The sequence below is a fragment of the Ursus americanus genome, chromosome 4 (genome assembly GCF_024610735.1).
Source record: "Ursus americanus isolate L20-20 chromosome 4, mUrsAme1.1.p, whole genome shotgun sequence".
Classification (NCBI taxonomy): domain Eukaryota; kingdom Metazoa; phylum Chordata; class Mammalia; order Carnivora; family Ursidae; genus Ursus; species Ursus americanus.
Genome location: NC_142130.1, coordinates 81,887,262 through 81,909,574, shown reverse-complemented (window position 1 = coordinate 81,909,574; position 22,313 = coordinate 81,887,262). Strand labels below are relative to the sequence as shown.

Sequence of the window (22,313 nt, the reverse complement as noted above, 5' to 3'; positions counted from 1 at the left end):
GCAGACGCTTAACGAACTGAGCCACCCAGGCACCTCTCTATTACAGCATTTAATGTCTTCATTCATCAGGACATCCGTTGCCTTCTGTGGGCAGAATCTTGCTAAAAGCTAGAGTTACTGTAGTGAACAAAACAAAACTTAAGCTCATAGCTTACATTCTGTAATTATCCAACTTTTATCCTCCTAAGAATGTAAGCGTTCTTGTAGGACTTTATATAATATCTTTCTATCTGCAGTAACAGTTATGCTAGAAATAATTTGTGTGATATACATTTTCTTTAAAAATACAGCAAAAATCTAAGCAGTAGTGTTCATAATTTAATTGAATTACACTCTGTGTGTGTGTGTCATATATGTAAACTATGTATATATATAGATTTTTGTTTGTTTAGGAAGTAGAAAAATGCTACATTTTCTATTAACTTATGAACAGATAAAATGTCCAAGAAGGAGGGAAGGACAATTATTTATATTGATTCCGCTCAATGATTGCCTCGCAGTGTCAGTCTGTATTTTTTCCCCTTGTTGCAGCTGAATGGCAGCTTTTTGTATGATTAACTTTGCAGTCAGAGCTTCATAGTAATCAAATAAAGATTTCACTTAACACATGTGGGAAGTAATTTAACCATCAGGATTACGTGGCAAGGAACTGACCTCAGGACGCAGGACTCAGCATTCTAAGGGTACCAGCCTTTCTTGGATTGATTACTTCGTCATTCAAAAGCTGTGTATACCTTCTGAAGTATTTTAGCCTGTCTTTCCTTGATAACGACCCAGGGACAAGAGCCCTGTGATGCAGATGGAATGACGTGAGCATTTTCCTTTCCTTGCAGTTGGCGAGTTTGTAAGTGACGCCCTCCTTGTTCCCGACAAGTGCAAATTCCTGCACCAGGAGAGGATGGACGTTTGTGAAACTCACCTTCACTGGCACACTGTCGCCAAAGAGGTACAGTCCGGACATTCTTTCCTCGTCTAAAGTGAAGATTTCCTGGCGACATGTGCAATGAAAGCCATTGTAGAAGATATTTTCAGGCAGTAGCCGTGTTGATGAATAAGTTATATTTCTTATTTTAAAAAGAAAAAACTATCCACGGGTAATTTTGAAGAGTCAAAGCCAGATTTAGTTAGATTTATTATATGTCTCTGCCATGTTTTATAAACTAGAAACTATTATACTTGCCATAAACCTGAAAATGTACCTCTTTTCCCAAATTATGTTTTATTTACCTCTTGTTTTCTTTTGTCCTATACCAAGTTTTTGAAATTGACCTTTTCTCCTATCATCTACTGGGGAATGCAGTGGTAGAACAGGAAATAGCTTGTCCGATAGTAAGAGTTTCTGAGTTACGGCATGCAGTCTTGCGTTCACCATGCCATGCTAACATCTTCATTTTTTTCTATCGTGGTTGAATCTGTGGCACCAGTCCTAACCTTTGTTGACCCCTGCTTTTGGCAAAGTGGATAAATAACATAAAACAATTAGCATCAAATGTCACTTACTGTTGTCTTCAAAACTGCTTTGTCCCTTTGGTATATTATGAAATTTTTCTAGTAAGTGTGTATAGTTGTTGTGGAAGATCAGTCTCCTAGAATTAGGCTCCTTTGTCCCATCAGTGCTTCGCAAATGGGGTCAGTTTTGTTCCCTCATCCCTCCCCAGGTACATGAGCCAATGTCTGGAGACATTTTTGGTTGTCACAGTTGGAGGTGGTGGTGTTACTGGCATTGGGGGGCTAGAGGTCAGAGATTCTACTAAACATTCCTCAGTGAACAGAACAGCCTCTCTCCACCAAGAATTATCTGACCCAAAATATCAATAGTACTGAGAGTGAGAAACCCTGATCTAGCTCAGATAGCTTTGAAGTGTTAGGCAAAAAACACCACTTAAGAATTAGCATTAATTTTGCCTTTTATAAAATAATGTGTTCCAACTTACTGTGAAACAAAATTTCCTTTATAGGAAAATGAGATTTGGATGTTTAAGAGCTTTTTGGATCTTAAGAAAACAAACCAGATAATTTGAAGCTCAGTTACCCATCTGATAATTTCATTTTCATTTGTTCTTGAGTTAAAAAAAAAAAAAAGTTGTTACTAAGAAACAAAAATGACTTTAATTCCTATGAGGTCAAAATACACTCTGTAATATTTTCATTGTTTATCCATGTGTTGAATTATTAATCTTTCCTCCGTCACCAGTGGATGCTTTCAAAGCTTTATGTGAATCTCGATTTGTGCAAATTTAGCAAATCCCAGGAAAGCAAAAAGATGTTGATGGAGAAATCTCTAATTTGGACTGTAAGTTTTGATTCATAGCAGAGGATACTTTTCTTTTCTTCCCAGGATTGTTATTCTGGAAGTGAGCCAAAAGAGTTTGAATTTCTAGAATGAGATACGTCCGCATCCATGTGGACTAGAGGAGGAAGTAGGCTGGGGACATACATGGAGCCATCATGTCTTCCTGATGCACTAATGACACCACAGAGCATTGGTTCTCTGATACCCATTCACCCCACAGGCTCTTCTATACCTTCTTTCCTAAAGAGTTTCCATTCCGATTGTTTTTATAATAGTTATAGTATAACAACATACCTTTATGAAATAAGTTAAAAAATAAGGGTACCAAAGTAGTCTGTGCTAAAGAAACTTGTAAATCCACTCAAAAAAGCAAATGGCCCTTTCCATTGAGAAACTGTTTCTTGAAATATTGGGTCTCTCTCTGTTGATGATTATATTTGGGATTTTCTTACAGTGAAGCAAATCTACTTTGCCCCCCTCACTGTGTTCTCCTTACCTTCTATAGACCTGTAGTGAGAAGAGTACCAACTTGCACGACTATGGCATGTTGCTGCCTTGTGGAATTGACAAGTTCCGAGGGGTGGAATTTGTATGTTGCCCGCTGGCCGAGGAAAGTGACAATATTGACTCAGCCGACGCAGAGGAGGATGACTCGGATGTCTGGTGGGGCGGAGCGGACACAGACTATGCAGACGGGAGGTAAGGCGGCCTTTGTCTTTGTTCTCTCTTAGATGCCAGAACATCTAGCATATAGTTTTGTTCTATAAATGTATCTTTCCATTTCTCATTAAAAGGATCTTTGTCCACTCCTGTCAAGAGTTTGCTTTTATGAGGAAAAAAATCTAACCATGAATTCCTATTATGGTTACGGCCAACTGTGTAATTTTAATCTAATCGATCACCATCACTGAGTTAATTTTAACTATTTTATTTTCATCTCCAAAGCTGGGATCAAAATTCCACTAATAGTGTAAGATGTAGTTCCGTAGAGAATTGAAATCCTGAGTGTGTGACTGGCCTTCTGTTTTGGTCTATAATTGAGAAGATTTTAGGATTATTTCATCAGTCATTAACAAAATCTGAATTTTTGTTAAGAACAGTTGGTTTTAGCTTTTTTGTTTGTCTTTGTGGGGTTTTGGCCTTTAATCATCTCTTCCTTTGTGAATGAAGTCAGAGGCATTCATAAGTGTTTGCTTAAAATTCTTTATTCTCTGGTTTCATGATAGTTAAGAATTATATTTTGACCTCTTTTTCCTTTGGGATCTTAATCCCATAACTTCTAGATTCTTGTTTTTTATTAAAAGCAAACATCTATATTCAGATACTAAAATTATAAAACTAGAATTCTGGGGTTAGAAAGACCATCTGGTTCCATCTTCATTTTCATGCTGTGTCATCCCCCAGCGGTGATGATGATCTCACTTCTCCTTTTTCTCCAGGATCCCTTCAGATACTCCCCGGTATCACAGATTTTCCAAAAGAACATAAGTATGAATTGTTAAGACTTACGGTTATTACTGTAAAGTTTTCTGACTTACAGAGTCAGTTATTTTTTATAACGTATTTTGTAGAATTTTTGAAAATAATCTTACAGAAACAACTATATTTTACAAATATATATTGTATATTTTACAAATATATACTTTTTTAAGATTTGTTTATTTATTTGAGAGCGAGGGAGTTGGCAGGGGGGAAGGGCAGAGGGAGAGAGAATCTCAAGTAGATTTTCTGAGATCATGACCTGAGCAGAAACCAAGAGTTGGACATTTAACCGACTGAGCCACCCAGGTGCCCCCCCAGTGTGCTGTTTCTTATCAGTTAATAATGTCAGGCTTCTCTTTGGTGACTATTATCCAATTTTACTGTAACTTTTTTTGTTAGTTAAGCTCTTTCGTGTTACCTCTTTGCTAGATTTAGAAAAATTGTATTCAGCGTAGCAGGACATAAAGCTAAACAAACAAATAAGTGAATTACAAAGAACAAGAGAAGAAATAAGGTGAAAATCAACTGTATGCTTCACAATATTTCTCTCTGTAAAAGTTTAAAGTTCAGTGGAATAAACTCCTCCGAGGGCAGGAAACCTCAGGGAGAGCAGGTTTTGCCAGTGGGAAGACATCTGAGCTTTTTTCCCTGGGATGGACTGATTGTGTTCTGGGCCATGGCTGGTCCCTCACCTGTATTCCATGAGCCAGGTGTAGAAATGTCTGTTGGTTTGGATCTAATCGCTGCTTTCTCTAAAAGTTGGAATTGCCTAGTTCTTAATGGCTTTTATGATAGTTTTTGCATATTTTTTCCTCAGTCATATCTAGATTTGGAAGTTTCAGAATGAGTTCTTGAGAGAATTCTTGTCATGAGGGCTATTACTACGTTATGACAGTGCAACCAGTATTAAAAGGGGATTTTAAAGTTGGACGGCCATTTTCTTTGGTCAGTCTGTTAGATATGTGCTCATTTCCCATCACTGCATTGACTCTGTACTTAACAAACAACCCAAATAATGGCAAGTAAACCAAGAGAGCTCCATGACTGCTGTTAAAATGAGAGTTAGCTGTGTACTTATAACCCTGTATCGAGGTTGGTGACCCACCATTTGTGACCATTCAGTGACTTTTCTAATTAAGAATGGGTATTTCTGTTGTATCCTGAGAGTGACAGGCTTTTACCAGGCCCTCTTTCTTTCCCAGTTAACACATTTTTGAATGTCTTATAAAACCTACTTCAAAAAAAAAAAAAAAAAGATTTATTTATTTATTGGAGAGAGTGAGAGAGATCGAGCCACCTAGGTGCCCCCGCTATCCTCTTTTGCTTTGCTTTCCTTTTCTTTTCTTTTTTTTCTCTTCTCTTCTCTCTTCTTGGTTGGGAGGGAGGGTCCTTTCTAACCTGGATGGACCCAGTGGATAACCATTTTTTCCTATTCATTTGAATATCCTAGACTTGTTGATACCCTTCACATTTTCTCACCATATTTTTGTCAATCTTTCATTTTTGGGAAAAAGTCATTTCTCCCTTTAATTGCTTCTGAGTTTTGTAAGGTTGATGTATCATGTCATGTAACCCTATCAGTTAATTCCATTTCTTATTCATGCTGTAACATCAGCTGGGATCTTTGTGTTAGTAGATGTGCTGAATTATCACTCTTTGATGACCTGTCACCTTCCACATAGCAGCTGATCCAAGCCACCTTCATTCTCCTTGGTTCCACAGGGAGAGTCCATCACTCTCCTTCACGCTCCACAGATGACCCCTTCACAGTCCTTTGTCTGAATTGCTACATCATGGTATGGGGGGGTTAGTAGGCACTCGTACGTGTTTGTTGAGTAAATTAATGAATTTTCTCTACCTCGACATCTCTCTGTACCTTCTTCCATTTCTTTATTTCCCATTTTCCCTACTGTAATTGTATTCTATCTGAATACCACTTGATTACCTTCACTCCGTTTCTTGGATTTTAAAAAAATAATTTATTAAAGATTTTTTTTTAAAGTAGTTTTAGGTTTACAGCAAAATTGAGCAGAAGGCACAGAGAGCTCCCATCATCCCCTCCCCCCTCATACCTGGGTAGCCTCCCCTAACATCCACGGCTCCCACCAGAGCGGTACATTTGTTACAGCTGACACGTGATCATCCCAAATTCCTACTTTACAGTTAGGGCTCAGCTCACTCTTGCTCTTGTACATTCTGTGGGTTAGGACAAGTGCGTAATGACATGTAGCCATCATTATGGTATCATACAGAGTATTTTCACTGAAAATCCTTTGTGCCCCACCTGGTCATCCCTCCCACCCTCTAACCCCTGGCAACCACTGATCTTTCGTAGATTGTCTTCATAGTTTTACCTTTCCTGGACTGTCATAGAGTTGGACGCATACAGTCTGTAGGCTTTCTCGGATAAGGTTCTTTCACTTAATAATAAGCATTTAAGGTTCCTTCGTGTCTTTTTATGGCTTGATAGCTTGTTTCTTTTTAGTGTACGATAATATTCCATTGTCTGGATGTATATAGTTTATCAGCTCACCTCCTAAAGGACAGCTTGATTGCTTTCAAGTTTGGGCCGTGTGAATAAACCTGCCATAAACATCCACGTGCAAGCTTTTGTGTGAACCTATGTTTTTTGCTCCTGTGGGTAAATACCAAGAAACCCAGTTGCTGGATTGTATGGTAAGAGTATGTTTAGGGTTTTTTGTTGTTATTATTGTTGTTGTTTTTAAAGGTTTTTTTTTTGTTTTTTGTTTTTGACAGAGAGAGAGAGAGCAAGCACACACGAGTGGGGGTGGGGAGAGGGAGAGAGAGCATTTTTTTTTTAAGATTTTTTATTTATTCATTTGAGAGAGAGAGAGCGAGCGCACAAGCAGGGGGAACTGCAGACAAAGGGAGAAGCAGACTCCCCGCTGAGCTGGGAGGCCCACGCAGGGCTCGATCCCAAGACCTGGAGATCATGACCTGAGCCGAAAGCAGACGCTCAACCATCTGAGCCACCCCAGAGCCCCGAGAGAGAGCATCTTAAGCAGGCTCCGTGCTCAGCACAGAGTCCGACTCAGGGCTGCATCCCACGACCCTGAGATCGTGACCTGAGCCCAAGGCAAGAGTCGGATGCTCAACCGACGGCGCCACCCAGGCGCCCCAGAGTATGTTCAGTTTTATGGAAGACTGGCAGACTGCCTTCCCAATGGCTGTCCTGGTTTGCATTCGCACCGGCAATGAGGGCCAGCTCCTGTCACTCCACCTCCTCACCAGCCCGTGGTGTCACCACTGTTCTGGGTTCGGGCCATGCTAGTAAGCGCGTAGTGGTGTCTCGTTTTAATTTGTATTTGCCGACGACGTGATGTGGAGCATCTCCTCATATGCTTATACGCCACTCACATATCCATTCTGTTATTTTCCGTCTCCCTTCGCATTTGCTCCTTCGCCTCCACCTGGAGAGTGCTGTCTGCTCCCGGAACGGCCGCCGCTGCCCGGGTTCAGATGGTGCTTTACCTGCTTCGACGCGAACTCCTCTGATCATTCCTTCCCACATGAGCGCCTCCTGTTACCCGCGTGCTTTTTGTCTTACAGGACTCGTCATACCTTGACTTCTCTTCCCATTACTTGGCGTTTATTCTGCCTGACCCACAAATTGCTTCATTCCTCTTCCCAGATAATTCCTCCATGCTTGTAAATTCTCAAGTGCTACCTCTTATCATGAGCTGTAAAATCCTGTGTATTTTTTAACATTCACCCAAAAAGACCTCCTTTGCAAGTCTTCTCTGATTATCCCTTGAAATACTTGGCTTTACTGTCCTACCTTTGCCTTATATTATTTTATTTATATGTTTTATTTTATTTATATGGACTTTTCTCCCATTTAATTGCAGTCATTTCTCTTTTTATCTGACAGAATCCAAACTACAGTTTATGTACCAAAAATGTCTTATGCACTGGTCTTGGAGAAATATTAACCAAATTCAATTATTTATTTTAAAAAATATTTTCACAGCTTTTGGTAAGGCCTTCATGGTCCATAAATAGGTGGTACAGAATCTCTCTTGGTTTTAGCTCAGATGTCTCCTGTAGAAATATAATGTGAGCCACATAATGCATGTTTATACTTTTTTTTTAAGTTTATTTATTTATAATCTCTGCGACCCAGTGTGGGGCTTGAACTCACAACCCGGAGGTCAAGAGTCACATGCTCTACAGACTGAGCCGCCAGATACCCCCGTTGATGCTTTCTAATAGCCGCTTTTAAAATAGCAAGAAGCAGCTGGGGAATCAGTTTTAACGATAATCCAGTATATTCAGGATACTATCACTTCAACATGTAAACAATGTGGAAAGAGTATTAATGAGATATCTAGCATTATTTTTTTTTATTTCTTTCACACAAGGTCTTCACAATCTAGTGCGTATTTTATACGTACAGCCCCTCTCACTCTGCTTCCAAATGCTCATAGTCCCACTTGGCTGGTGGCCACTGGACAGGACGTCGTAGCTCCAGATCCTTCAAATTTCTCATCACCCTTGATTTTCCATGAAGACGACGGACTATATAGATAGCCCAGTGATACACTCTAAGGTTGAACTCTTAAATTTTTTATTACTTTGTAACTGTGCCATGTTTTCAAAATGTGAAAGAATTGTTTTGAACTTTCATATAATTAGGATATCAGGTCCCTTGTAGCACCTCATCGTTCAGTGCGCTTTTCTGTTAGCCCTGCGGGCATATGTGCCTTTACTCTCATCTGGCGAAGCAGGTCGGCCAAGGAAGAGGTGTTGTATCGCTGACCTGCGCGCAAACTGGGTTCCTGCCACCCGGCACTTCCTTGTTCCAGGAGCTAGCTCTCCTTGTGACACTTGAAATGCAGAATCATAGCAGGAATTGAACCCGTCTTATGTAACGTGTCCTCGGGGAACACACCATACGACAGTTCTGGAAGACAAGAAAATAAAGCCTCACTCTGATCTTCCCAGAAACGAAATTTGATCCACAGTTGAATACACTTTTGTTGGTTGGTGGTTAATGAGATTTGTTCTGATAGGAGGTGAGTGTGTTCCTATTGCAAATGTGGCATTTAGAAAAGCATTCTTTGTGGGATGAGCTCTGTTTTACGACCTTATTGAAAAAGAGGTAAGTCTTTCAAGAGATTGAATGTGGACAAATCAGTTATTGTTCCCAAAGTTCTTTTGTAAATAACTCAGTATTTATTTCTGCAGTGTTACAGTGATTCAGTTCTCAGACCACCTCAAAATACCTATTTGAGGGATCAGTAATGCAGCTTGCTTATGTCGCTAGTATACAGATCCAGAGGGCCAGTGTGCTCCCACCTGGAACTGTAGAATCTACCCGAAAAGCCTTATCATCCACGGGGTTTGTTGAATTTGTACAGCAAATAGCATAAGGAAAGACCCTCTCATTCTTTTATTAATAGCACTTTTCCTAACGGGAGTAGGTCCTCGCTTTTTTTTTTTCCCCCACGCAAAGCAGAATCTGAGGTGACATAGTTTCTTGTTTTCAGGGTTGCAAATGTTGGTGAGACTGTAATGAGAGGTAAGCTAATGTGTCTTCTTAGATAATGAGATGATATATTTTTTTCTTTTTAATTAAAAAAAAAGCCACTTAACACAGATGCAGATGACTGAGAGGTTTTGACTGCATCTCACCACGCCCTTCTTTGAGCTGTATTTTGTGGCCCAGGAAAGTTTTCTTTGGCTGATGAAGGTTACCTCAACCCTGTGTGTGTGTGTGTGTGTGTGTGTATACACATGTGTGCACACCTGGGAAAACACCATACCTTACAGTGCTCAGTGAGCCCAGTTAGCTGAAAATCACTCCCACCTGCCTTGTCCTGCACTTTACCATAAAGGCCAGCCCAGGGGCGCCTGGGTGACAAGGTCAGGTAAGCGTCTGACTCTTGATTTCAGCTCAGGTCATGATCTCAGGATCCTGAGATGGAGCCTCCTGTCCGGCTCTGGGCTGCTGAGTGTGGAGACTGCCTAAGATTCTCTTTCCCTCTCCCTCTGTAGCCCCGCTCACAGCCAAAAAAAAAAAAAAAGCCAGCCCAGCACCACTGACTTATCTAGGTACTGAGGACCCTTTATAGTATTATAATTTCTTATATTTTAAATTATTTTGCAAAAGTAAGAATAAAGGGATAGTGAAAAATAACTTCACTTAGAAATTTTAATAATTAATATGGTCAATATTTTAATTTGAATTAAAATTTAATATAGTAAACCCAGAGTTTTATTCCATCTTTTCCTGGTTTTGAAGGTAGAGATTTCTGAAACGGGCAGTATGCTTTGAATGCAGCTAGCTGCTAATTAGTCACCTACTGTGCATGGACCTGGAATATATTCGTCTTATATATACCGACTGCAGATTTAAAATACATCTCTATTAGGTTACAGCCTATTGTACTCCTTGGTTTTTTCTTGCATTTTCACTTGATAATTGTAAAAAATCAATACTTTTAAAACATGGAGAAGTCCTAATTTTGTTGAAGAGAGAGAACCACTTTCTGTCCATAATTAGAAAATATTTCTAAGTTTGGACTTACAAACACCCATTAGAATCATCAGTCTGGTTTTTTGTTTGTTTTGTTTTCTTCTTTCCATTTCTACATTGGTTCTTGACTTCTGATCACCTTTGTAGTCACTCCTGCTGTTGGTGTTTGTCTGCCTCCAAACTGTATCCAAAAAAATTTGTGGCCTAAACATGATAAAATTTATTGCAAGCATAAAGAGGAGAAAATACTGTCACACATTTCCTTAGCAAAAACAGTGAATGGTGTCATCCTTCCTGTTGAATGACAACGTGCATGAGAATGCTTTCCTTTTTTTCCTTAGAATTCTAACATTGCTCACTTTTCAGTTCTTGGGCCCGAGAAAAGCCATCTAGGATATCGTCATCTGAAGGCTCATGGTCTGAGGTCTCGTTTCTGTGATCAATTTCATTCATAGTCCAATTTGTTCAATATTTGTAAAGTACCTCCTGTCACTTTTCTCCTATTTGCTAATGTGGAAAATGAACATTTGTGATTTTTGGTTGTGTTCGATGGAAACTCCTGACTTCTTCCATACCTTCTGGAAAGGTGATGTAATATTTTGGGAACACCAGAAAAAAACCTGTAATGATTTCCCTGTTGCCTCATCCTTGTAGGCAATTCCTCATCCTTTCATTTTCATATTATTTGGTCTTCTTCAATATAGTCGGAAATAGTTAACGAATAATGGTGAAATAATTCTTGGGATGTTGAAAATGTTGCAAAAAATTTTAGGTATGTAAAAAGTTGCAGTGGACAGATGAAAGTAATTATAAGATAAAGTGAGCTTTATTTGATTTCTTAAAAATAAAATGTCCCTAAAAAAGAGTAAAAGTCAGAAATATTGACCCCTACAAGAACTACTCAAAATGAAACTCAAAAGGTAAGATTATGTCTAGTGGACCTTGCTGGTATTCTGAGGGTTAATAGCCTACTGTACTTACCACGGGTTTACATTTGTTAGGAGACCTGTGTGACTTTACACCTTAAGACATTTGGCCTAATTTTCTGCAAACTAGTGGCTTAACAAATATTTGAGTTAAATTGAATTGGTATTCACATCAAATACAGACGGGCATAGTTGGTAACTCAGGGTTAAACTAATGGGGCTTTAAAACAAAAACTACCTGGAAATAACATTCCAGATATGCAATAATTAAGTTAAATTGCATCAGACATCTCTAACTATTTTTAAGTTAGAAATACTGAAAAAAAAATGCTGGGACCTCTGGAATATTTTTAACAATTGCTTAGCACCATTAGTGTAGTTACTCCTTGAATATCTTTTCATTGCTTCAAAAAATGAAATAAAATAGATTAAAATGAAATAAGATTGGGATTCCAAATGAAGGTAAGATTCATCTCTCTCTGAGCTTTTGAATAATGTCCATTCTTAGAGCAGCTTTCCTATTTGAACCAAGCAAACATTTTTTTGTTCCCTGGTGTTAAATTGGAGCTCTTTACCAAAAATAAAGAACATTAGGCAAAAATTTTAGGAAGTACAGGTTACAGTCATGAGACTAGCTCAGTCCATTAGCTGTTGGCAACCACTGGGTGATTTTAAAAATGAATATAAACATCAGTGTAGAATGGTAGTTCTCAACTGGGGGTGACTTTGCTGCCCAGGGGACCTTTGGAATTGTCCACATTTTGAGTTGCCCCAACTCGGGGGTGGGTGCTCCTGGCATTTGGTGGGTAGGGACCAGGGATACTGCTAAGCCTCCCACCACACACAGGACGGCCCCACAACAAAGAAATGTCAATAGAGCCAAGGTTGAGAAACTGGTTTAGAGGCTTCTTCAGGACTGGAAAAGCTTGGGAAGTTATGCTTTAAAACCCCTGATCTCCTGCGGACAGAAAAGCAGACACCCCAGGAGTCTGCCTCTTGAGTGCAGCTTTTGTACAGATGGAAATGCTTGAGATGAAAACAAACCGTCCAAACTGCAGCCATAGCTTAAAAGACCATCATCAAAATGCACTCAAATACAATGGGTGATTGAGGCTTCCTATTAGTACCCAGTTACTTCATTAATTCACATCATTATGTCAGATATTTTTCCTCTTATTAGTTTCACTGCTCTCCATTTTGACTACAGTAAATATTAGCATATTTTCTGGGGCAAAATGATCTGGAAATATTCAATATATTTAGAGGCATGGGAGGCTCTCCAATGAAAATATTTTTCCATTATGTGTATCACACTTTTTCAGAAGGTTTTGAGTTAGGGAAATCACCTATCATTTGACCTCATTGTAAATTTTGTGGTTCTGTTTGTTTTTGTTCATATGGATATGTTTTTATTTAGTGGTGGCTAAAATATCAAATTTTTGTTTGTAAATATTTTAATGTTTAGAAAATACATTTATAATCTTCATATTTATTCCTTCAAAGTTTGTACATCCATGTGACCATTGTCAGACTTTCTTTTTTTTTTTTGAAAGAGAGAGAATGTGAGCGGGGCAGAGGGAGAGGGAGAGGGAAAGAAAGAATCCTAAGCAGACTCCCCACTGAGCATGGAGCCATTCATGGGGCTCAATCTCAGGACCTTGAGATCATGACCTGAGCCAAAATCAAGAGTCGTACGGTTAACCAACTGAGCCACCCAGGCGCCCCATCAGACTTTTTTTTTTTTTTTGCTTATTTTTTTTTAATGTTACAGAGGCCACACTTTTGAATTCCTTAATGAGCCTAGATTTCTTCCCATATTATATAATAATTGCTTGAAGGTATATTTCCATAAGTTGGGTTACTGGATTAAGAGATAAGAATGTTTTGACAGTACTTAAAAGGGATCTCAATAATGTTTATGCCTATTTATAGGGAGGTATCAACAGCAGATGAATTTATTTTATCATTGCATATTCACCAGTGGATTCTTATTGTTATTAATAACATGGCCCCTGCCTCATACCTCCAAGCTTTCAGGGTCTTCTAGACGGAATTTCATGAGGGTATGGACTAGGTTTTAGTGCCTTCTTATACCTTCTTTTGTGCATGACTAGAATAATTGTAGTAGATGTTATGTAGTCTTGCTATGTGCAAACCACAGTTCTGAATACTTTGTAAATGTTAACTCAGTGTTCACAGCTCTTTAATGTCTATAGTTACTTGTTGAATGATTTAATGAGTTTTTTGGGCTTTTCCAAAGTTAGGAATAGATTTGTGCTGAGGTATCTGTAGTTAGAGATTGCAATATTTTTTGTCTTGTGCCAAGCAAATAGTATAGATATTTCAAATATAAACTTCAGCAGAACCCTTTTATAGATTCTTATTCCATTAATTTTACATTAATGAAATATAATTAATAATCTGTACATTTCTCATTCAACTACATTTCTTCCATTCCACCTAAAGAGCACATATAAATAATAAAAAAGTGATTAATTCATTCAGCTTTAATCATGAGAAGTTTCAGATCATAAAAAGTTTCAAACCCATAAGTAATTTCAACTGAATGACTCATATATATTTGAGGGAAGTTAAAAATCTTTGATTATGACTGATAATATAGTATATGTTGATTCCATAAACAACAGCTTAATCTGCCCTAGTTAAAAGACTTAGTTAGAATCTAAAGCTTTAGATTAGTTTAATACAGATGGGAAATAGGAAGGAAAATATATGTTGTGACACATGCCTAGAAAAAGACCAGAAACTGCAGAAGGCTAACTTAATCCACTTGAGAAACATCCCTTTGACCTAAACTGAGCAGGCTTTCTTTTCAAGCTCTTGCCTTTTATTCTTTCATTTATTTGTGTGGGACTGGAGAGCCAGGGTTAATGGAGGGACAGAGAATTTATAGATATTATGGGTACATTAGAAGAGGTCTGTTCAATCTAATCCTCTTAAAAAGGAAAGAAAGACATCTTGTTCAATATTTCTATGCAGAATATTTCACAAAGATAACGTGTTTTTCGTAGAGAATGGGTTTATGAACGTAGAGAAACATACATAAAAACTATATCTCCATTTGATCAACAGCTAGGCCACCTTAACGTGGCTGTTATTATCAGGTTAGTTGGTCAATATTCGAATCAAGTAGGATAGAGATGGAGCTAATGATGCGGCTTGTAAGCCTGTCCCGTTAACACTATTTGAGGGGAAATGATAATCCAGTAACGCCAGCTCAAGGTAACATGTCAAAATATGAAAGACAGGAACACTAAACTGACTCTCAGTTGAGGACAGCCATGTCCATGGCTTCATTTGAAGCTGTTTATGGAGTTCCAGCAGAAAGCACAGAAATATGATTTCACAGTGTCTTATCCACCTTTCCCGTAACAACTTATGACACAGTAAGTGCATCAACATAGCCCACACTCTCTAGAGCATTCTTTGTACCCTACGCATGAGCACAATTAGGAGATATTTTAAATCCATGACTTGGACTTGGGACTTACTGTTCTAGAAGGATGACAGGTGCTAATAATGCTGGGTGCTGCCCATTTCTGGTCATTTCCCAGAAACTTGAGCAAAGACCCGCCCCAGCAGCTACCCAGCACAATGGGAGGACATCTTGATCATGATCATTATTGCCGTTAGTAGAAAAAGCAATTGTTAAAGCTCTGTGTGTGGTGGCCCAGTGCTGGGTATAGTTGAAAGCTGACCTAACTCTGGTCTGTGTGCCGCAAGAACTCTTCTCAGGAAATAATCCCCAGATGGTAGTATGGAGGGAGTGTGTGTCACAAATAGATTATCGGTGGTTTATGAAAACTTATCATTGATTCATGTAGTATGTTATGCATATGTTGCCTTACAGTTAGCTTGGGATGTGGAACCCTTGATGGCCTCACCTGATCTCAGGCTGTTGTGAAAATGCGTGTCTATTAATGGGTTGGTATACTTTTCTCTGTCTTTAAAATTGGTTTTGAGAAAGAATGAGAGAGGCTTTATTTGACTAAATCTTACTTGGATCTCTGGAGTTAAAATTCTTTGAATATATAATCTTTCAGCTGCTTTTCTGGCTTGCGTTTTGAGAAAGTGGTATTAAATGCTCAAAGAGGGGGGGACTAACAACTTTGGAGGAGAGTCACAAAGTGAATCATAGAAATGATAAATTACAGCCTTAAATCTTTGCCAGTGGGTGAGTCAAGTGGAATGGATTTGATGAGCCAGTGTGTGGCTTTGAGACATAACTGTCCCAGTGCTGGTTGGCAGCTTCTAGCACTGTTAGAGGCTGGGGGCCGTGACTGCATCACTGTGTCTTGCACTAGAATAAGGCAACTAATTTGAAAATGATGAATAGGAGAGCAGCAAAAGCTTGCATTTTCTCTTGAGGCAACTGGCCGCCAGCTCTGAGGTCTTACTGAAAATGCTGAGTGTCTGTATTTAATAAGCTTGGGTCCCATGTATATCAAGAAGGAAAACAAAATGCTCTAATAGCCTGAACCAGAGTTCAGCCATGTGGCCAAACCAGTGGGGTTTGTTCTGATTTGCAAGCAGGTGATGGCTGGAAAAGGAGATGTGAGATGCCTTTGAAGTGGTGCAGGGTTGGGTCGCTGCCATCGGAGTCACATCTGGCAGTGATCACCATGCTCGCTGGGACCCACTGGCACAGAGCTGCCCCAGTAACTGGATATGGCTGAACACAAAGTATAAGGGAACCGTTAGTTTTGTAATAGTTACTTAGAGGGTTGGGTTTTTCACCGCCGAGGATCTTACCCCATTGAGGAAAGGAAGATCTTTTTATCCTCCTAATGTCTTTTTATGGAGCTGTTCAAGTCTCCTAAATTACAAAATGGTAAACGAGGAGGAAAACACAGAGCCTCATGATGTTAACAGGTTTCTGGCAGTGGTATCCCCAAACAGTAATTTCTTGCTGAAACCAACATCTGGATATTATTATTCTCATTCTCATTGTTAAACCCCTAGTTTAGTTGGGATTCACTATTATTCCACATAGGGTGGCCCCTAAAAGCATGTGATATTCATTTGTTTTGTTTTGTTTTTTTCCTGTGGCCTGAGGATCCGCATCAGCATATTATGCCCAAAGAGGTTTCTTTTACTTGGGCCGTGTTGTTCCTCAGATCCTCGGTAATAATAAATTGCGTGCTGGAACTTTATTTGGAAGGTAGTAATAATAAATTGCTTCCAGGAGCCCTAAAATAGGAAATCAAGCTGTAGTTCATGATGTCAGTGTCTCCCCATCTAAGTCTCAACTGGTACCCAGAACTTATCACAAAAAATTCCGCAGAATTTTGGGAAGCCTGTATTTGTCTTGGAAGGAAGCCATTCATTCAGAGAATAATTTAGAGATACTCCAAACTGTTTCCTTTGATGAGAGAGAGTAAACAAAATCTTTCCCAAGTAAGAACTAACTACAGCTTCCTTTTTCACCCTCTGTATTTACAAAGGTAACACTCTCCGTGTTTACCTGTAAAGTTGGGGGTGGAATCGTTCCACTTAGGCTGAAGCTGGTGGTCATCTGAAGAGCGTGGGGGTGAGGGGCTGGGGGTGGGGGGGTGGGGATGTTCTGTCTGCATGATCTAGTTGATGCTTCATTTGGAAATGGTCCTAAAGGGATAGTATCTTTTCCTTCCTTCAAACATAGGCTCAGGTATCTGAAAATGAAATTGTCTCCTCACTTAATTGAGACATTAGAACATTAATCTTATTAATTAGTTAAAATTCCATAATGTACATTTTTTAAAATTCATTTATTCTATCAGATAAATACAGTAGCTCAAACTAATGATTTTTTATTCAAGTTATTGGTAATATTTTTATCTACCATTTGCATATTATTTTGCATGTGTATATTATATGTATATTTGTTTATGCAAATAAAGTTTATTTATTTGTAATTGCGCAAAACAATATGAGCACATCAAACAGACCCTTGGTGTTGATGACGTTATTTACTTAACCCCCTCCTCCCACCCCCCACACATAGGTAAATATAAGCATATTTCTGTCTTTTGTAAAACTGTATCACTGATCATACGGAAGCAGCTTTAAATGGGTGTGATTTTAGTTGCATTAGATGTTACAGTCATTTTTTTTTTAAAGATTTTATTTATTTATTTGACAGAGATAGAGAGAGCCAGCGAGAGAGGGAACACAAGCAGGGGGAGTGGGAGAGGAAGAAGCAGGCTTCCAGCGGAGGAGCCTGATGTGGGGCTCGATCCCATAACGCCGGGATCACGCCCTGAGCCGAAGGCAGACACTTAACCGCTGTGCCACCCAGGAGCCCCTAGATGTTACCATCAGCTTGAATCAGTAAGATTCCTGTAGGAAATGAAAACGTTATCTGTGTAATATTTTACTGACCCTGACCTCTTTTCCTAATTTCTTACTTGCATGCATAAACCAGTATCCTACTGTTTACTAGCAAACATCTTCATAAACTTTTTGAAGGCATCTGAAATGTGACCTATGAATGTTTCTATGTTGTGGAATAATCCTAGTAATAGTGCTTCCTCCAGCTCTGTTTCATTAATCTCTACTCATTTATTGTCAATTTCAGAAATAAGCAAAGAACACACTATCTTAAATTTGAAGACACAGCAGACGGATGTTCATTGTTGTAATTTATGTCCTGTTTTCTACCAAACACTGTTGCCCTGTAAATCGCTCTGAAGAGAACTGAATATTGAGCGTATAATAGACTACGATGCTTGTGTATGGATTATATTATTTTAGTAAGGTATCATGTGTAGTTCTGGGAAGATCTGCCCAGGGATATTCAAAAGTACAGTATGGTGTTTGAAGTTACTTGAAAATACAGTTGGATAGCAACATTTTATTGAGAACAGTGTAAATTAGACTGTATAAACGATTTGCTATTGTATTGTCCTTGCGTCCTATAACTGAAATTTTCTTTTGCATTTGAAACAATCGTGCCGTGTTTGAATTTGGTCTCCCTGAGTTTTCTGCTTAGCACCCCGTTGCCATTCTGCTGTGAAGAGCCGTAGCTGTGTCGCTGAAGTACGCACTCCTTCTTCGCTACCTCTTACGTCAGCTGCTCCAATACCAGTAGTTATGAGATTAATGTTGGTGGTACTAAAAATGTTAACGTGATGCTAGCTACCAGCCTGAAAAGAGATTATCATCATGATGGAGAGGACAACATTACATTTATAGCCATTTAATGATAGTAAAGCTAATCTGCATAAAAAGATGTGGGGAGGAAACAGAACTCCAACATCACAGATGCACCCAAGGAGTTTAGGAAAGAACAGACTTGTTCCTTAAGAAGATGGCTTTTGCTTCAGAAATGTCTTCTGGTTTAGAGTATGCTTTGGCCCTAGTAAACTTTTCTTGAGCCTGTTTCTTTACATCTGACGTGGGGGAGATTGCCATCACCTGTTATCAAAGTACTTGCTTTTAGAACGGAGTTAAAGCTTAGATATGGAAGCCTCTCGAACTAAAATGTTCAGTGGGCTTGATTGTGGTGCATTGAGTGGAATCATAAGGGAGGGCAGGCCTGGGTGGGGCTGCGGGTTCCTTCTCAACCTACTCTCCCACCCCTTACCTCACACAGTCAACTAGAAAAGCTCTCCTTAGGGCACAATGACTAATCTCCCACCTCTGGTTTGATAATCATGGCTGTTATAACATGTTCCTTCTTAAATAGTCTTTAGAAAGTATTGTGGGCCTCGTAATGATTATAACCAATACTAATAGACAATGACTTCAGCACTTTCCGTCCTAGATGAGGTTGAAAGCATTATTAAAATAGGTGTTGGTAGCAAACAACTAATGATCTTCGATTTTATGAATTTAAATACATATGCAGGAGTCCTTTTTATTTTAGGGAAGCAAAACAATAGAAAATGTGATTTTTCTAGGATTAGAAAATGGCCATAGAAAATCATGTGAAATTGGGTTAGGCTTTTTTGGACATTTCAAGTAGAAATTCAGTAGCTACTCACGTAGCAGTGAAGTCATTCTACTCTCAGCTTCTGTGTATTTGAATACCTTCAATTTTATATTTAAATTGTATTTCAGAAATAGTTCTAAAAGAGTGATGACATTGTAAATATACCAATAAGTAAGGGAAGCTATACCAAAGTTTTAATCTTTTACCTCTGGAACATGCTGTTCATTTGTTCCCCTCGAAGTGTTTATACATCCTTTGAGTGGCAGTCAACCGGTTAGCCTCAAGTGGTTCTAGGGAGAATTTTATAGTTCCTGATATTGGAAAATTGGAGCCAAGGAGTCCTACACATGTTGACATGGTAATGAAGCGCTTGGGTTTTACGAAAATGTTTACAAGGTAGTCACAGGATGGCAACATGGCATTTAAAGTGACTTAGTGAGAGGTGTCTGGGTGGTTCAGTCGGTCAAGCGTCTGCCTTCGGCTCAGGTCATGATCTCAGGGTCCTGGGATCGAGCCCCACGTCTGGCTCCCTGCTCAGCGGGGGGCTCTGCTTCTCCCTCTCCCTCTGCCGCTCCCCCTGCTTGTGCTCTATCATATAAATAAATGAAATCCATTTTTAAAAATAGAGTAATGTAATGATAGTAGCACCAGTCACAGAGGAACAGGACGCTGAGACCACACTTCGTCGCATCTCTGTACCTAGTTCAGCTTCATATGCAGCTCACTGTTGGCGCTGAACCACACTTAGCCTCACTTAATGCACGGAACATTCATAACGAGGTAGCCTTTCTCACCTCTTCCCATGTGGGGAATGTTCTTTCCCAGCATGCACATTGGTGAATTGACTCTGTGTTGCATCTTTGTTTGAAATAGTATGTTTAGAACATCTGTGATCTTTTGCCGTGACCCCTTAATAAGACTGAATATGCTCTTACTCTGTCGTTGGTATTAGTTGACAAATAAGAGAGTTCGTTTCCTCATAGCTTCTTTATCTGCCTAATCAAGGTACCAGTGCAGACAGACCCAGATGCTTTTGGGTTCAGGAACCTAAATATTCATAGGATAGAAATTTCTATATAAAGCACCTTAAGGTTATAATAAGCCCTTAGAACCAATTATCTTTGCTTTTGCTTGGAAGCCCTTTTTCTTTTATAACTTGTCTTCGTTTCCAGTCTGTCTTCCCTATACATTCTTTGCACAAGACTTTGGAATTTTTTTGTTTGCTTCTTTCTAGCCATCCTGACATCACTATTTTTTGTTTTGTTTGGTTTTTAAATTCCTGACTCTGGTTATCTGTCTTGGATTATTATTGTGTTTCCTTTTACTGACCCTTGATTGCTGTAATCTACACCCTTGACTTTATAATACTAGTTGTATTGAGGTAGCCCTGGCTAGCTAGGGTTAGTCGCCCAGGTGGGAAGCCCAGGGGTCTATATGGTGACATGGAAGAACTAAGGCCAGATGCATAGGGTTTCCTAATGTGTCCCAGAGAGAGTTGTTAATTCCCACCCCCCACCTCCACTTTGGTTCTCTCAAAGCTGTTAGTCATGGCCCTACACCCTCCCTCGGGAATTACAGCTAAGAACCTGGGACTCATGTCATCCTTGCCACAACTCCTGTCCATTCTGGATTCATGCACTTGTCTCCATCTTTTCTAGTACAACCCTAGTACTGTTATTTCTTGCTGGAGTTACTGCAGTATCCTGCTGATTTCTGCTCCCATTGTCTCTCCACTATAGACCCACCTGTTTCCACACACACATCTTAAGCCATTCTGTATACAGCAACCAGGACGTGGAGTGTAGACACGTACATAAAGCAGACCATGGAAGTCCCAAGACTAAGATGGGCTAGTGGCTTTCCAGTACACTTAACAACCAAATACACAGAGAAAAACCAATGACCCCTTTTGTTTAGAGGCCAAGGATGGTATTAACTGCAACAGTTACCCAACACAAGCCTTGTGTTCTTTTCCAGGTATGAATGTATTTGACCTAGCTTCTCTGCACCTCTCCAGCATTGCCCCGTGCCTCTCTCTCCCCACTCCTGTCTGTATCAGGCAAAACATGGCAGGCCTTCCCCACCCACAATTGCCGAATCTCCCTATAATGATTTCCCCAGTTTTCTGGGTTTCTTTTTATCTTTAGCCTCAGCTTCACTGTCATGTTCTCAAAATGAATTCCCTTGGTCACTTTGCAAAACACCCTCCTCCCAGTATTCTCAGTCTTGACAGCCTATTTATTTCATTCTGACATGAATTATACCTTTTAGTACTGTGTCTGCTAATTGTCCTTCTCTCCCCTAATAGAATGTAGGCTCCCTGAAGGCAGAGATCCTATCCTTTTCTCTTCTAGAGCCTCAGATCAGGCAGAATGCCTGGTGCATAGTTGACGTTCACTAATGTTTGTTGAATGAGTGACTTTTCATATGCTGTTGTTTTAAACCTAGTAGAATGTGCTTGATTAGGCTCTTTAATCAATACAGAAAACATCTTCTTGAGGAATTTCTCACACAGATCACTGAATTGGAAAGCAGCTTGAATTATCCTTGTGGGGAAAGAGGAGAAACAGGGAAGAACAGCATAATTAGACCTCAGAAGGCTAGATTCTGTTTCCACTTACATATGATATCATAGCAGGACATATGAGCATGCAGAAAATGAGTGGCTGTTCTGGTCCATTATCTACAGTCTTTCAAAAATGGTAGCTCTTGAGTGTTAAGGAAACAACAACAAAAATGTGCATTGCTGTTTACCTAATGGAAATAGAAAAACAGTGCCTCCCAGGTCTATATATTTTTGGCCCAAATTTCTAGTCCTTTATTTCTTTTCTTTTTTTTTTTTTTTTAAGATTTTTATTTATTTATTTATATGTGAGAGAGAGAGGGAGCATGAGAGAGCACTCAGGGTGAACAGCAGAGGGAGAAGGAGAAGCAGACTCCACACTGAGCAGGGAGCCCGATGTGGGGCCTGATCCCAGGACCCTGAGATCATGACCTGAGCTTAACCGACTGAGCAGACGCCCCCTTAGTCCTTATTTCCAGCTGGCGTCTGGAGGCCTCTACAGCACTTGCCCGTGGTCACTTGCCCGTGGTCACACCATAGCTGGTAGGCAGCTTCCAAAAATGTGCCTTCAATTCCCACAGTTTCCCAGCGAACAAGAACGATGAGTGAACTGGAGT

At 39.5% G+C, this 22,313-nt stretch overlaps 1 protein-coding gene across 6 annotated transcripts in view; it reads left to right on the top strand.

The window, feature by feature from the left end:
- Positions 1-22,313, top strand: part of APP (amyloid beta precursor protein) — a 256,673-nt gene that overhangs the window by 105,370 nt on the left and 128,990 nt on the right. For all 6 annotated transcript variants that reach the window (XM_045785475.2, XM_045785474.1, XM_045785473.2 and 3 more), the window contains exons 4-5: positions 834-946; positions 2,799-2,992. In XM_045785475.2, coding sequence (XP_045641431.1) covers positions 834-946; positions 2,799-2,992 — 307 coding nt within the window. The remainder of the gene's footprint in view (positions 1-833; positions 947-2,798; positions 2,993-22,313) is intronic.